This window comes from Anabrus simplex, chromosome 4 (genome assembly GCF_040414725.1).
Source record: "Anabrus simplex isolate iqAnaSimp1 chromosome 4, ASM4041472v1, whole genome shotgun sequence".
NCBI classification, from domain to species: Eukaryota; Metazoa; Arthropoda; class Insecta; order Orthoptera; family Tettigoniidae; genus Anabrus; species Anabrus simplex.
In genome coordinates, this window is record NC_090268.1 from 71,205,254 (window position 1) to 71,221,648 (window position 16,395).

Sequence of the window (16,395 nt, forward strand, 5' to 3'; positions counted from 1 at the left end):
GCTGATGTTGGCCTGTCGCGCTACTGGCCGGGTACTCGTGTGAGGATTCTCCCGGAAAGTATCCAAAACCATCTCATCAGTTTCACCGGACGTAACTGGTGCCTCTCTAACAGGGCCTGTTCGGGAAAGTGAGGAAGTTATATGCAAACGTCGCTCCACCTTTCTAAACATATTTGCGTTTGGTTGTTGTCTGTATGGAAATCTTTCCTGGTACAGGCGCTGTGCTTCCTGTGCGTTCTGTCTTGCTTCACCGTAGATGAGGAGCATGTCAACATACTCATCTGTTGAATACATAGCGAAGAAATGACCAGGACTGCTAGGCTACACCAAGTGTCAGGCCGCTACACATCCAACATGCATGCTGTTGGTCGAATGTGGCACGAATGGCCCCTTATTTGATCCTAAAAGTTTAAAATGTGAATAAAAATAGGTATCCACGAACCTGCTACGCAGGCGTAGCAGGGGAAGAGGTGATACTTCCACGTGGCGCGTCCCAGGTGGCGGATAGGGGGGTCCTAACCGGCTTGCCGGCGGACTTGAGGGAAATAAAATACCTCTCGCGGACCAAACACACTACCCCTTTCGGGTGGGGGACGCACCTGTAGAATACACCCGCGGTATCCCCTGCCTGTCGTAAGAGGCGACTACAAGCGGCGACCAAGGGATGATTGAATTAAAACCATGAAACTACTCTTGATTCGTACCATCATGCGGGGAACACTATAGGTTGCATGTACTTGCGAGTAGTATCACTAAATTGGTACGAAATAGGTTTGTGATTAGTTGCAGTAAAAAGCCTGGCCTAGTGGATTTCAGTACCCGTGCGTTGTACCCATGTGAGCAACACCGCGGGTCTGGGCGTAGCCTGTGAGTTGTACCGCTACATGAGCGGCACCGTGGGTCAGCGTTGCCTGTGATTGGTACCCACTATGTGAGGAACACCACGGGAATACCGGCGCCCGTGACTAGTACACCTAGGTGAGGAACCTTACCGGTTTGCGTTGGCTATGAGTGGCGCCATTGTGTGAGCAACACCATAGGTCTGCGTTCCCTGTACGAATTGCAATACTTGTGAGTAGTACCATCTTGTGTGGACCACCGTGAGTCTTCGCTACTTTTGATCAGTACCCCCAAATGACAAATATCATGGTTCTACTTTACTCGCGACATGTACCATTCTGAGGGGCCTTAGACGTGAATTTAGCACCCCTTCAGACATCAAGCATCATTGTGCTTTATAAATGGTCCCTTGGTCAGTAATACTCTAATTACCTACCATCTTTTTGAGTCTGATCCACTGTTTTTTGTTTGTTTTCTGTTTTTTTTGTAGGGTTCATGACCATTCATTCATTCTTCTTGACATTTTTTATTTTATTTTGGTCAGTGGATGAATTTGAACTTTTTGTTATTTCATTTCTTACCATTAGGGGCCGATGACCTCGATGTTAGGCCCCTTTAAATAATAAGCATCATCATCATCATCATCATCAAAAATATGTATCGCTCATGGGATTCGAATCCACCTACCAGCGCAACATGCGTTAACACGTCTGTGGTTAGTCCACTACACCACGGTGACTGTTGCCATCAGTTTATCAGAAAGCTTACCTGGTGTAAAACTAACTTACATACGTTTTCTATCTGTATGCCATCGCTCTTAGCGATAATTTCATAACAAATCGAAAGCTTATAATTAGCACTTACATTATACATAACCGTAGGACAGTTTGATATTGTGTAAATACCTGTCAGATACATGTTTTTGCAAAAGTCGTGCAGTGATGACGCAGTAAGTGCTATCAAGGCGACTGTAGCTTGGTATACGGCAAAGGAAAATCGACCACCACCTCACTGATGTTCGTCGGAATGCCTAAAAGCTGAAACGTCAGGCGCGGCTGACTCACCCGGTATGTGTTCTTTTTATATTACATTGAATCATTAGGAGGATTTTCAAAGATTCTACTTTGAAACGGTTCCTATTATCAGTCCATTCTACTAAGATGAATTAAATATTTGCATGGTATTCTTCAATTTTTAGTTACTCTGAACTACAATAAACTAATTTACGTAAATTGAAATATTTTGCCCATTTCTGATTACAAGGTAACTTATTAAAATTCAGGGCGAGCACTACTCGCATTCAGGAATTGTTTGAAATTGCAGAACTGATCAAAATATTTCACATCATGAATTTGAAAGGATTTAGATTTACCTTGCAAATTCAGAATGTATTTTCAACATCACAGTTATCACTTTTCAGCGCAAATCATTTAAGAAAGACTTCCTTCAAATCCCGGTTTTCTTCTGTCGCTTGTCACGTTGTCAGCTTTCATGCATTAGCATAACAGTGTTCTGATGGGGCATTGTTGGGAGAGAAGCGTAGCATCTATTATCACAACACAAGGCATGCATATAGTAATTGCATGTACTCTATATCCATAATCACATTTCGATATATCGACACGATATCGATGATGCCGTCGCGTAATTAAGATTTCTTGTAGAAACGAATTAGTAAAACAGATTACCTCAAAATAAGCCGAATCAAAAAAAAAAAGAACATTTCGCATTTCTTAAATCACACGGATAATGGTCTAAAAAAGAAGACATGTCCGGATAAAGCAGGAAGTGAAGGTCGGAAAGAAATAGAGTTAGGAATATTTGTGGAAGTGAGGAGAAATTAAAGGAACTTCACAGAAAATTGACTTTAGGGAAGAAGTCAACCAAGAATTATATGACAGCAAGCGTTATTGGCAGTCATGAGTTTTAGCTAAGAATGGAAAGGGAGGTAGAGGTACTTTAGGGCAGAAATGGGTTCGGGGGAGGACATTTCAGGAATTATAAATGACCAAGCGGAGTGTGTATGCGAGGATTTACGCAAGGCATAAGTATTCAGGTAGAGGAGGTGATTAATACTGGAGAAGCACCGAAATTTAACTTTGATAACGATATTTACAAAAAATACAAAAGCTAGAATAGCAACTAGGTTTTATAAGATTTCTCGCGAAATACTAAAGGCAGTAGGTTTGGATATAGTCCCATATCTAAAATATTTATTTGATTACTGTTTCCAAGAAGGAGCTATATCAAATGAATGGAGAGTTGTAAATTTTACCTTTTTTCGATTTTTTTATTTTTATTTTTACTATTTGCCTTACGTCGCACCGACACAAACAGGTTTTATGGCGACGATGGGATAGGAAAGGCCTAGGAGTTGGAAGAAAGCGCTCGTAGCTTTAATTAAGGTAGAGCCCCAGCATTTGCCAAGTTGAAAATGGGAAACCACAGAAAACCATCTTGATGGCTGCCGAAAGCGGAGTTCGAACTCACTATCTTCCGGATGCAAGCTCACAGTTGCGCGCCCCTCAGCGCACGGCCAACTCTCCCAGTGTATAAAGAATAGAGTTATAAATTTAAAGTGAATAAATAGAGGCAGGCCAGCTTTTCGTGTGTTACATGTAAATTTTGGGAAAGCATTCCTTCTGATTATATTAGACATGTTATCGGAATTAGGAGTAGGATTGATGGAAGGTACTTCGGGTTTAAAAACGGTTATTCCTGTAAGGCTCAACTTGTAGGATTTCAGCAAGGTATAGCAGATTTCTACCACGAACCTACTACGCTGGCGTAGTAGGGGGAGAGGTGATACTCCCACGTGGCAAGTCCCAGGTGGCGGATAGGGGGGTCCTAACCGGCTTACCGGCGGACTTGAGGGAAATAAAATACCTTTCGCGGACCAAACACACAACCCCCTGTGGGTGGGGGACGCACATGTAGAATACACCCACGGTATCTCCTGCCTGTCGTAGAGGCGACTAATAGGGGCGACCAAGTGATGATTGGATTAGAGCCATGAAACTACTTGTGATTAGTACCACCACGCGGGGAACATCATGGGTCGCTATTACTTGCTCGTAGTACCACTATATTAGGTACCAAATAGGTTTGTGATCAGTAGCAATCAGGAGTACCGTGCGGTCATGCTTTTAGGGTACCTGTGATTAGTAGCACTATATGAGCGACACCAGGGTTCTGGCTTGCCTATGATTAGTACCCACTATATGAGGAACACCACGGGATAGTACGAGTCCCTGTAGTTAGTACACTTAAGTGATGACAACCATAGGTTTGCGTTGCCTGTAATTGGCACCGCCATGTGTAAAACCATAGGTCTGTTTAACACGTGCGAATTTCATAACCTGTGAGTAGTACCATAATGTGTGGAATACCGCGAGTCTACGATACTGTTGATTAGTACCGCACCATGTCAAATAACATGGTTCTACTTTCCAAGCAATAAGTACCATTATGAGAGGCCGCTGACCTATATTTTGGACCCCTCTAGCTTCCAAGCATTATTGGTTCAGTATTGAGCTATAGAAGCAGTCCCTTGGTCAGTATTACTATTGTTTTCGAGATTTTCTGAGGCTGAGGCATTGCGGGTCGGCGCTACTGATTGTTTTAACCTCATATCCATCCGTTCATTTTTCGTCCTCACGTTTTGAATTCTGGTCAGTGGAGAATTTTGTGCTTTTATTTTGTCATTGCATTTCGTCTCATTTCATACCATCAGGGGCCGATGACCTAGATGTGAGGCCCCTTAAACAACAAGCATCATCATCGGTATCCCCTGCCTGTCGTAAGAGGCGACTAAAAGGGGCGACCAAGGGATGATTGTCTTGGCACCATGAAAATACTTGTGATTAGTACCACCACGCGGAGAACACCATGGGTCGCTTTTACTTGCGCGTAGTACCACTATATTAGGTACCAAATAGATTTGTGATTATTAGTACACAGGAACACCGTGCGGTCGGCTTTTGCAGTACCTGTGATTAGTATCACCATATGAGCAGGACCTTGGGATTATAGCAACCATGGTTCTGCATTGCCTATGATTAGTATCCACTGTATGAGGAGCACCACGTGATAGGGAGAGGTCCCTGTGGTTAGTACTCTTATGTGATGAACACCATAGATTTGCGTTGCCTATAAATGGCGCCGCAATGTGAGAAAAACCATAGGTCTGTATTATATGTCGAATTTCATAACCTGTGAGTAGTACCATAATGTGTGGAATACCGCGAGTCTCTGCTACTTTTGATTAGTACCGCAACATGACAATTACCGTGGTTCTACTTTCCTAGCGATAAGTACCGTTATGAGGGCCCGATAACTTGGATTTTGGACCCCCTTTAGACTGCAAGCATCATCGGTTCAGTGTTATGCTCTAGCAGCAGTCCCTTGGTCAGTAATCATATTGTTTTACGCCAGTTTCTGTGAATGTAAGTCATTGCGGGACGCATCTCTGATTGTTTTAAATTCATGTCCATCCCTTGATTCTTCGTCCTCACGCTTTGAATTCTGGACAGTGGAGAATTTTAGACTTTTAATTCGTTATTCCATTTCGTCTCATTTCCTACCATTAGGGTCCGATAACCTCGATGTTAGGCCACTTTAAAAAACAAGCATCATCATCATCATCATCATCATCATCATCATCATCATCATCATCAAGCAGATTTTCTCGATTCAGGAGATCAAATTGAATGTAGTCTACCACTATTGACCTATCCAAGGCCTTTGACCGAGTAGATCATCAAATATTATTGACGAAAAAGAGGTCTATTGAAATAGACAAAAATGTGACTGAATGGGTGGCTAAACTTGATATAGTGTAGGTGAGGTGTTATATAATCCTGTAATTATTAAGAGAGGATTCACGCAAGGCAATATTTTTGGACATCTGTGTTGACTTATACTGTATATACACTAGTGGAAATGGAAAGTATTACACCAAGAAATATACCCCTCCGATATTGATCAAACTTTGTGGAGATGTTCATCATATACCAGGAGATAAATGATTAAATATTCAGTCCATTTTGAACTGTCCATCATCATAATAATCATCATCATCGTCAGTATGAGATATGAACCCATGGGCACGAATGCACTCTTGTTTTCGGTGTTGCGTAGAAGCAAACAACCTCCGAATGTCATCTTGAGGGATTTCTTGCCATGTCGCTTATAAAGTTGCATTTGGACGTTGTTGGATCACCGGACATTTTTCCCTGCAAATTTATTATTTTTCACAAGTAAGGTAAATTGGTGTATGACCTGTTGGATTGGAAGCACGATTGGAGGATCCCAGCTATTCTGCCTTGTTGTTCTTTGATCATTTAGAGCTTCCTTTGATAAAATATTTATATGAAGCTCTTTGTGAATGGCTGCCAGAATGAAATAAAACACTTCAGAATTACTGTTAAAGACTTTAAACATTTGATGTTAAGAGGGTACTATATGAATTCCATTTTATTCCCTTTATTAGTTTTCTAGAAACTGCTTTGAAACTCAGTAACTAATTAAATATTATATCTTGGCTCTGTAATTAAAAAGATGCCCCGGATGACGGCAATATCCTCTGTTGACATTTGGGGATTACTATCACATTCACTTGCTGTAACATAAATTCTAATTTCCCCACTTTAGTTAGATTTGGACACCAAAAGACATATCGCTATCGGTGAGACGTAAAGCAAATTGCAATATATACACGTGAACCAGGTGTATCAGCGGTGGTGGGTTGGCCACACTGATAAATAATTTCAAGAAGGTAATTTGCTATCTCGTTCCGTTGTCATTTTATCAGCACCAATCGTAGGCGAAGAATACACCCACAGTATCCCCTGCCAGTCGTAAGAGACGACTAAAAGGGGCGACCAAATGATGATCGAACTAGAACCATGAGACTACTTGTAATTAGTACCATCACGCAGGGAACACCATGGGTCGCTTTTACTTGCTCGTAGTGTACACAATAGGTTTGTCATTAGTAGTGACAGTGTGTGCTTCCGACTGGGTTTTACAGTACCTGTGATTAGTACTACTATGGTCTGCCTAGCCTGTGATTAGTACCCACTATGTGAGGAAAACCATAGGTTTGCGTTGCCTTTAAATGGCACCGCAATGTAAGTAACACCATAGGTCTGTGTTACATGTTCGCATTACATTACCTGTGAGTAATAGTAGCATAATGTGTGGAATACCGCGAGTCTACGCTACTTTTGATTAGTACCGCAACATGACAAATACCATGGTTCTATTTTCCTAGTCATAAACACCATTATGCGGGGCCGATGACTTGGATTCTGGACCCGTTTAGACTACAAGCATCATAGATTCAGTATTGTGCTTTAGAAGCAGTCCATTGGTCAGTAATACTATTGTTTAATGCTAGTTTCTGGAAATGTGAGGCATTGCGGGTCGGATCCACTGATTGTTTTAAATGCATATCCATCCATTCATTCATTCTTCGTCCCATTCCACTTCCCAATAAGCTGAGAGCGATAATAGGAACAACGAAGGTATGGAGGACTTCCCTTCGGGCTTCTCGGAGGGAAGCAGTGGTATTATGTCGCCTTCGGATCGGCCACGGTATCTTGACGCACTCCCATCTACTGAAAGGAGAACCCCCTCCGGTGTGTACCTGCGGCGACCATCTTACCGTGGTACACATCCTTACGGAGTGCGTGGACCTGGTCGATCTGCGCCGTAGTCTAAAACTCCCGCGTACCATCTCCCTCAGCAGACCTCGTCATTCGCTTTATGAGGAATAGTGGTCTGTTTTATCTTATGTAATGATGTCCTTTGTGCTAGTGTATTTATGTCAATTGCGCTTTTATCCTATTGACTTCATTTTAGTTTGCTTTGCGTATTTTAATGTGTTATTTTAACGTCTAACGTAAATTATGTATCTGTACTAGTCGGCAATGCCTTATTTCTTTGTCTCCTGTATTTTCTCTTATTCCAAAATAAGGCATTGCGAATTAGATCCACTGATTGTTGTAATCTCAAACTCATTTTTCATCACCATTTTTTAAAACTCTAGTCAGTGGATACATTTTAAAATTTTAACTGTCATATATCATGTCGTCCATCTCGTTCCATTAGGGGCCGATGACCTTCGATGTTAGGCCCCTTAAAACAACAAGCATCATCATCATCATCATCATCATCATCATTCTTCGTCCTCACGTTTGTAATTCTGGTCAGAGGAGGATTTTGGACATTTAAATTTTTCATTACATTTCGTCTCATTTCGAATCATTAGGGGCCGATGACCTAGATGTTAAGCCCCTTTAAACAAGCATCATAATCATCATCATCATCAAGCGAGGTGGCCTTCCTTGCTCGGCATTTTGGAACCTTCAGCTTTGTCCAGGTCTTGATGTGGGAAGGAGGGGGGGGGGGGGGATTTGGTGCAGTGAGGGTGATCTGGCAACACGCGCGACACAATCTTCCAACATGTACCGTAATCATTTAACATGGAGATTCTCTCGTCATCAGCTTGCAATGCCATGGTGCCGTATGGGATAATGCAGTCATTCTCTACAAGTGTCAATGGCTCCCAGTCCATTATCTGTTTACATCTGTGTGTGGCTCACTGTCCGACTACCTCCGCTGAGGCAATGACCGGTGGAATAACCACGGGAAATTCCACAGGACTAACCATTTCACTCCAAAAATTGCACTTGCTCTCCAGCCCCACTACTTCTCATTTTTGCTCCGAGTGTTATAGTGTTATCCTCATAATTAGCTGGTGAATTCTAGTTGTGCCTGATATGGAAGTTTCAACGAACAGTCACGGGAAGAGCTAACCTAACCTAACCTGAAGACATCTGATGGATTCACAGATTCAATCTAACACTTCCCCGTACGTAGCTGGCCCGCCGTACTCTGCTGGATTTAAATGGCAATGAGAGTTGGTCGGGAAAACCCTTGGGAATACTCCTTAATGAGAACGGCTCATTCTAGGGGCGATTGTCCATGGTGTACAGCTGGATTGGACCAATGGACTGGAAGCGATTGACACTAGTGGCGATTGACAGAACACCATAAGAAGCATGTCGTTGACTTCTACCGGGTCAGTAAGTGGCATACCAGGGAACAACTTGAATAACTGTCCTCTTACAACTACTTACTACACATCGCATGAAGTTAACAATATATATAATTTCTTATTTGCGTCTTACCTCTTGAGCAGAGTTAATTGCTAACATCTAAGTCTGGCCGCATATGGATATTCCATATTAACATATCTCGGACGCTCTTGGATGTTTTTGTCTTGTGAACTTACAGTCTGGGCCGCGGAGCAGTAGGACAAAGCGGTTTCTAAATCGCTGAGTCAGCCCTTTTTTGCTGAGTCAGCACCCAAGGTCTAGTGGTGTAGCAATGCAGGTTCCAATACGAGGTCATTGACCTCTAGTATAGTAGGTGTGCAATGACGTATTGCGGATTTTTCATAAGAGAGCAAGCCTAACTTCACAGTCGTTATTTTGAGGGGCCCAACCTTACCTTAACGGCTAGTTCCCCTTCCCGACGCCTAAGAGAGCAAGCCTAACCTCACAGCCGCAATCTTGGAGGGGCCTAACTATAGAGGACGTAGTTTAACGGCTAGGTGTCCTTCCCGACGCTATTTTAACCCTCCACTGCATGAATTATTTTTCGTTTTCGTTTGGTGAAGAAAATTTCAAGCTTTAATATTCAACATAAGTTCAGTGTATTAGATGTACCAGCAATTCTTAACTGGGGTTAATAGCTTAACACTCATATGTGATGTGGATTGCCATAGTTGAATACCACGAACCTGCTACGCAGGCGTAGCAGGGGGAGAGGGGATAGTCCCAAAGGCGCGTCCCAGGTGGCGGATAGGGGGATCCTAACCGGCTTGCCGGCGGACTTGAGGGAAATAAAATACCTCTCGCGGACCAAACACACACCCCCTGTGGGTGGGGGAGGCTGACGAATAATACACCCACGGTATCCCCTGCCTGTCGTGAGAGGCGACTAAAAGGGGCGACCAAGGGATGATTGAATTAGAACCATGAAACTACTTTTGATTCGTACCATCACGCGGGGAACACCATGGGTTGCCTGTACTTGCGAGTTGTACCACTATGTTCGGTACGAAATGGGTTTGTGTTTAGTAGTAGTCATGAGCGTGGCCTGGGGGTTTCCAGTACCCGTGCGTCGTACCCATGTGAGCACCACCGCGGGTCTGGGCGTAGCCTGTGAGTTGTACCACTATATGAGCGACACCGTGGGTCTGCGTTGCCTTTGATTAGTATCCACTCTGTGAGGAACACCACGGGGCCCGTGGGACCGGCATCCGTGCCTAGTACACCTAGGTGAGGAAACTCATTGGTTTGCGTTGGCTATGAGTGGCGCCATTGTGTGAGAAACACCATAGGTCTGCCTTACCTGTACGAAGTACAATACTTGTGAGTAGTACCGTCTTGTGTGGAACACCGTGAGTTTCGCTACTTTTGATTAGTACCCCAACATGCTAATACCATGGTTCTACTTTACTCGCGACATGTACCATTCTGTGGGGCCTTTGACATGGATTTTGCACCCCTTTCGACATCAAGCATCATCGTGCTTTATGAGTGGTCCCTTGGTCAGTAATCAATTATGTATGATCTTTGAGTCTGATCCACTGTATTTTGGTTGTTTGTTTCCTTTTTTTGTTGGGTTCATGTCCATCCATTCATTCTTCATGACGACATTATTATTTTTTTGGTCAGTGGATGAAATTGACATTTTTGTTCTTTCATTTCGTACCATTAGGGGCCGATGACCTCGATGTTAGGCCCCTTTAAACAACAAGCATCATCATCATCACCATCATCATCATCATAGTTGAATATATATACGATTTTTCACGATTTTACGCTAAGCTTTTAACATTCAAAGACCGAACATTACTACCTACTGACCATGGGTACGTACTGCAAGGCGCAAGTACAACTTGCAGAACCGTAGGTCGGTAATGTCTTTGAGGTTGAGCCAGAGGTACTCCTGAAGCTTGTGGTAATGTGATGGGGAGGGCCCACGTAAAATAAACGGTGGTTGGTTCGCGTGGATGTTGACGGGGTGGAAGGAGTACCTTTGGTTGTAGGGCTGTTTTGTCTTATGTTATGTAAAAAAAAACTACAAGGCATCACTGGGATATGTGTTTAATTGATTGTACAGTTGAAGGTGCGCCGTAAAACTACCTCTGTCTACAATATTTATCCATTTATACAGGTGAAAAGTTATTTGTTGCCTAAAGGCAACTGTATGCAGTAGAGGGTTAAGTAGTAGGTCAATACGTAAGGAGACGGCCATAAGCGATTGCGCAAGATGGCGGCTATACACGGCTTCTTGTGAAGAAAGATGCCGGCCATGGGCGATTGCGCAAGATGGTGGCTATACACGGCTTCTTGTGAAGAAAGATGCCGGCCATGGGCGATTGCGCAATATGGTGGCTATACACGGTTTCTTATGGAGAAAAATGCAGGCCATGGGCGTTTGCACAAGATGGCGGCTATACATGAGCGCTTATGGAGAAAGCTGACGTCCATGGGCGATTGCGCAAGATGGCGGCTATACACGGCTTCTTATGGAGAAAGATGCCGGCCATGGGCGATTTACAAGATGGAGGCTATACATGGCCTCTTATGGAGAAAGATGACGTCTATGGGCGATTGCCCAAGATGGCGGCTATACATAGTCTCGGCTATAGATGAGTCTTATCAGAACGCCTAGTGCCATAAGGAATACATTCCACGAACGTGCTACAGTACGCAGGCGTAGCAGGGGGAGAGGTGATACTCCCACGTGGCGCGTCCCAGGTGGCGGATAGGGGGGTCCTAACCGGCTTGCCGGCGGACTTGAGGGAAATAAAATACCTCTCGCGGACCAAACACATACCCCTGTGGGTGGGGGAGGCAGACGAATAATACACCCACGGTATTCCCTGCCTGTCGTGAGAGGCGACTAAAAGGGGCGACCAAGGGATGATTGCATTCGAACCATGAAACTACATGTGATTAGTACCACCACGCGGAGAACACCAAGGGTCGCTTTTACTTGTGCGTAGTACCACTATATTAGGTACGAAATAGGTTTATGATTAGTAGCACACAGGAGCACCGCGCGGTCGGCTTTTGCAGTACCTGTGATTAGTACCACCATATGAGCGGGACCATGGGATGATAGCTACCATGGTTCTGCCTTGCCTGTGATTAGTACCCACTATATGAGGAACACCACGGGATAGGGAGAGGTCCCTGTGGTTAGTACTCTCATGTGATGAACACCATAGGTTTGCGTTGCCTGTAAATGGCGCCGCAAAGTGAGAAAAACATAGGTCTGTATTATACGTCGAATTTCATAACCTCTGAGTAGTACAATAATATGTGGAATACCGCAAGTTTCTGCTACTTTTGATTATTACCGCAACAGGACGGATACCATGGTTCTACATTACAAGCGATAAGTATCATTCTGAGGGGCCTTTGATCTGTATTTTGGACCCATTTAGACACCAAGCATTCTCGATTCAGGATTGTGCTTTGGAAGTGGTCCCTTGGTCTGTACTATTATTAACTATGATAGTTTTTTGAGACGGATCCACTGATTGTTTTAAATTCATGTTCGTTCATTCATTCATTCATTCATTCATTCATTCATTCATTCTTCATAGCATTTTTTATTTTGGTCAGTGGATGATTTTGAACTTTTACTTTGTCGTTTCATTTCGTACCATTAGGGGCCGATGACCTCGATGTTAGGCCCCTTTAAACAACAAGCATCATCATCAAGGAATACATTGGTTACATTTAAGCCCCTAGCAGTCGAAACAATTATCGGATAAACATGTAACTTGAAATTTCGGTTCGGAAATGTATTATCTGAATCTGTTGGCATAGGTTATAAGTATGTAGTTCACGCGGAAAGTGAAACTAAATAGAACGCCCAGTGCCATAAGAAATACATTGGTTACACTTAAGCCCTAGCAATCGAACAAATTATCACATAAACATGTAACTTGAAATTTTGGTTCGGATATATACTATTTCAGTCTGTTGGCATGGGTTATATGCATGTAGCTCATGAGGAAAGTGGAATAAACAGTACGCGTAGCGCTATAAGAAATATATTGGTTACATTTAAACCCCTGGCAGTCAAACAAATTATAGCTTAAACATGTAACATGAAATATCGGTTCAGAAACATATCATTTCAGTCTCTTGGCATAGGTTATAGGCTTGTAGATTATGCAGGAGCGAAATTAAACAGAACGCCTAGTGCCTTGACCCGAAAAAATTCTTGCTACACACATGATAGGGAATGGAACTCGGGGTTCACATCTTATTAGACGGGCAAAAGGGTAAAATGACTCTTCCTCCTCCTCCACTTTTTCCTAGGGATAAAGGGCTAAATGGCTAATGGGCTAAAGGGCTAAAGACATCTTGTTAGAAGGACAAAAATGTAAAATGACTTTTCCTTGTCCTCCTCCTCCTCATCCTAGGGATAAAGGGCTACGTGCATAAGGTGGCAGCAGTGAGGTTTAGCGGCGTGATGATGGCAGTAGTGAGGTTAGCGATGCTCTATTGTCCTTAAAAGTGACTTTGACAAGTTCTAACCACATCGGCGTAGATTTTGAACTTCGCGTGCTGACGCAGCATACCACGTGACCATGATGTTACGACCACGTGTTCTTGTTTGAAAACAAAGCTACGTGTTTGGCCACGTGCTCTTGTAACAGCTGTCAAGGTGACAGCTATCATCTTGACGGATCCTAACCTCACTTTTAAGGATAATAGAGCATCGCTAACCTCACTGCTGCCATCTTTACGACCATCGCCCATGGCCGGCAGCTTTCTCCATGAGAAGCCGTGTATAGCCGCCATCTAGCGCAATCGCCCATTGCCGTCTCCTTACGTGTTGGTCTACTACTTAAAATAGCGTCGGGAAGGGCACCTAGCAGTAAAACTACGTCCTGTAAAGTTAGGCCCCTCCAAGATAGCGGCTGTGATATTAGGCTCGCTCACTTATGCAAAATCCGCAAATCGACATTGCACACTTACTTTACTAAGGGCCAATGACCTCGCATTGGGACCTGCATTGCTACACTACTAGACCTCGGTTGCTGACAGCGATTTAGAATCCGCTTTGTCCTACTACTCCGCGGCAGGAGGAGCTTCAAAAACTCTGTTTCTTAGAACAATATTTCGGCACGGATTTTGCAAAAATAATAGCAGGTAAAATATGTTATATATGTGGCATTTTTGTTTACTGATATATTCTTTTCTCGCTGTTTCAGACTGTGGATGAGCTGTACAAGCTGGCGGATAAGATAGTGGGTCCACTAAAGAGTATAAAGCTCGGCACTTGTAAGTGAGAGCATTCTGCGCTATCTCACTGCCAAGATGGACGTCAGATTCCTCTCTTTGGCCATCCCAGGGCGGAGAGTGCAGCACCCAGGCTTTCGGGTTGGCAGCCTCGCCTAAATGACCATAATGTTTAAATGTTCCAACTATGGATTGTTTGTTAACAATCTTAACATGTAGTGCAAAAATGTGTGTACGTGTGGTTACAAAAATAATGGAATATCTAGTGTATACGGAGAAAATATTTGAGTGCGTATCTGTATAGTTTAGGAGTAATATCGAAAGTGTGGTGGAAAATTCGTTTACGACAATGATAAAGCCAAAATATGTTTAATTATTTGCCTGGTTTGACTCTAGAAAGGCTTTGATTTATCAGTTAGCTAGCAGGAAAACCACAACAAGTGCCCTGCCAAATTTAATATTGATTATACGAGAATAAATCATAAAAGTAAGGCTGTCTGTTTATTTCTCAGAAATCAGTGATCTCCGTGCAACATCACTGCGGTTGGTGCAGTGAATTTCCAGAGACTCGAATGATTGTGACAGTTAATCATCATCATTTACATTCGTTAATACAACTCATAGCTAGAGAGAAGAAATGGGTACGCTAAATCAGTTAGAGGTGTTTGATGATCAAGATGCCACTTTACACTTTCGCGGAAAAGCAACACACATTTTAAGTTGCAACAAATGCTTGAATAACTTCAGTAATTTTACTGTATGCTAAACCAATAAAGGCGTGATTCCGAATTAAGAGAGTGTTCCTTGCCTTGACCCATCTTTACCTGTTCACCTAAAAAATATTCTGTAATCTTACATTTTGACTTCTCCTCACATGTGAGGTAAACAAGTGCCCACTGTTAGATGAATATGCACGATGTGAGATATAAGAACATAATGCTGAGATAATTTTCAATAATTTTATTTAATTCTCTCATAAGAAGCAAGATAAAATGTGCATGTGTAGTCTGAAATCCCCACTTCATGTATACAGGTAATATAATAGAAAAAATACGAGGTTCATTTCTACAGTAATCGTATATACATTAAACCCGTTGGATCACTGACTGACATAAATGTTTACCTACTTAAGCATGAGATAGAAACTTGAAATTTGGCAATTTGATAGCTATACCCTGCAACCTACGGAAAAACTCCAAAAAATACAAATTTTACAGGTACAAGTAGCAAACATGAAACAAGTCTAGGAAGGACAAGATTAGTGGTATTAACAGATCGTGGACTTCAAGCCCTCACTTTACTTTTCCTGAGCTCCTAGCTCAAATTTACAAAAGAGCACAAATTTATACAAGGGCAGAAATCCCCTAATTCAAAGAGCACATCCTCTCAAAATTAAAATATCAAGCCCCCCCCCCCAGAGGCATCTTTTACAACACTAGAAAAGAGCTAAAGTGCTCTCAGTTTCTCATGCCTAGTCAAGGCAACAAAAAAAAAAAAAATCACTCTTTGGCCTTCCATGGCCCAACTTACAAATTGAAACAGGTTAAATGGCCCGAAACACAAACTGAATGGAGGCGTACAGTGCTCCAATATAGTGAAACCTTAAAAACCTAAAGGGCACTAGGCCGGTGAAACAGGGCCTGTTCCCAAACTACTGAGGTGAATCGTATGGAAAGTAATTTACCACATTCCACGAACCTACTACGCTGGCGTAGCAGGGGGAGAGGTAATACTCCCACGTAGCGCGTCCCAGGTGGCGGATAGGGGGGGGGGGGGTCCTAACCGGCTTGCCGGCGGACTTGAGGGAAATAAAATACCTCTCGCGGACCAAACACACACCCCATGTGGGTGGGGGAGGCAGACAAATAATACACCCACGGTATCCCCTGCCTGTCGTGAGGCCACTAAAAGGGGCGACCAAGGGATGATTGAATTAGAACCATGAAACTGCTTTTAATTCGTACCATCACGCGGGGAACACCATGGGTCGACTTTACTTGCGAGTAGTACCACTCTGTTAGGTACTGAATAGTTTTGTGATTCGTAGCACTCAAGGGGGGTTCAGTGTGGTTTTCCAGTACCTGTGAGTTGTACCCATGCGAGCAACACCACGGGTCTGGGCGTTGCCTGTGAGTTGTACCACTATATGAGCGACACCGTGGGTCTGCGTTGCCAGTGATTAGTACCCACTATGTGAGGAACACCACGGGAT

General features: G+C 43.2%; 1 protein-coding gene across 1 annotated transcript in view; it reads left to right on the top strand.

The window, feature by feature from the left end:
* The window catches only part of LOC136872405 (uncharacterized), a 465,041-nt gene extending 450,716 nt beyond the window's left edge, over positions 1–14,325 (top strand). The window contains exon 5 of the mRNA XM_067146226.2: positions 14,156–14,325. Within this exon, the coding sequence (XP_067002327.1) occupies positions 14,156–14,233 (78 nt within the window). The 3' untranslated portion in view covers positions 14,234–14,325. The remainder of the gene's footprint in view (positions 1–14,155) is intronic.
* The last annotated feature ends 2,070 nt before the right edge of the window (positions 14,326–16,395 follow it).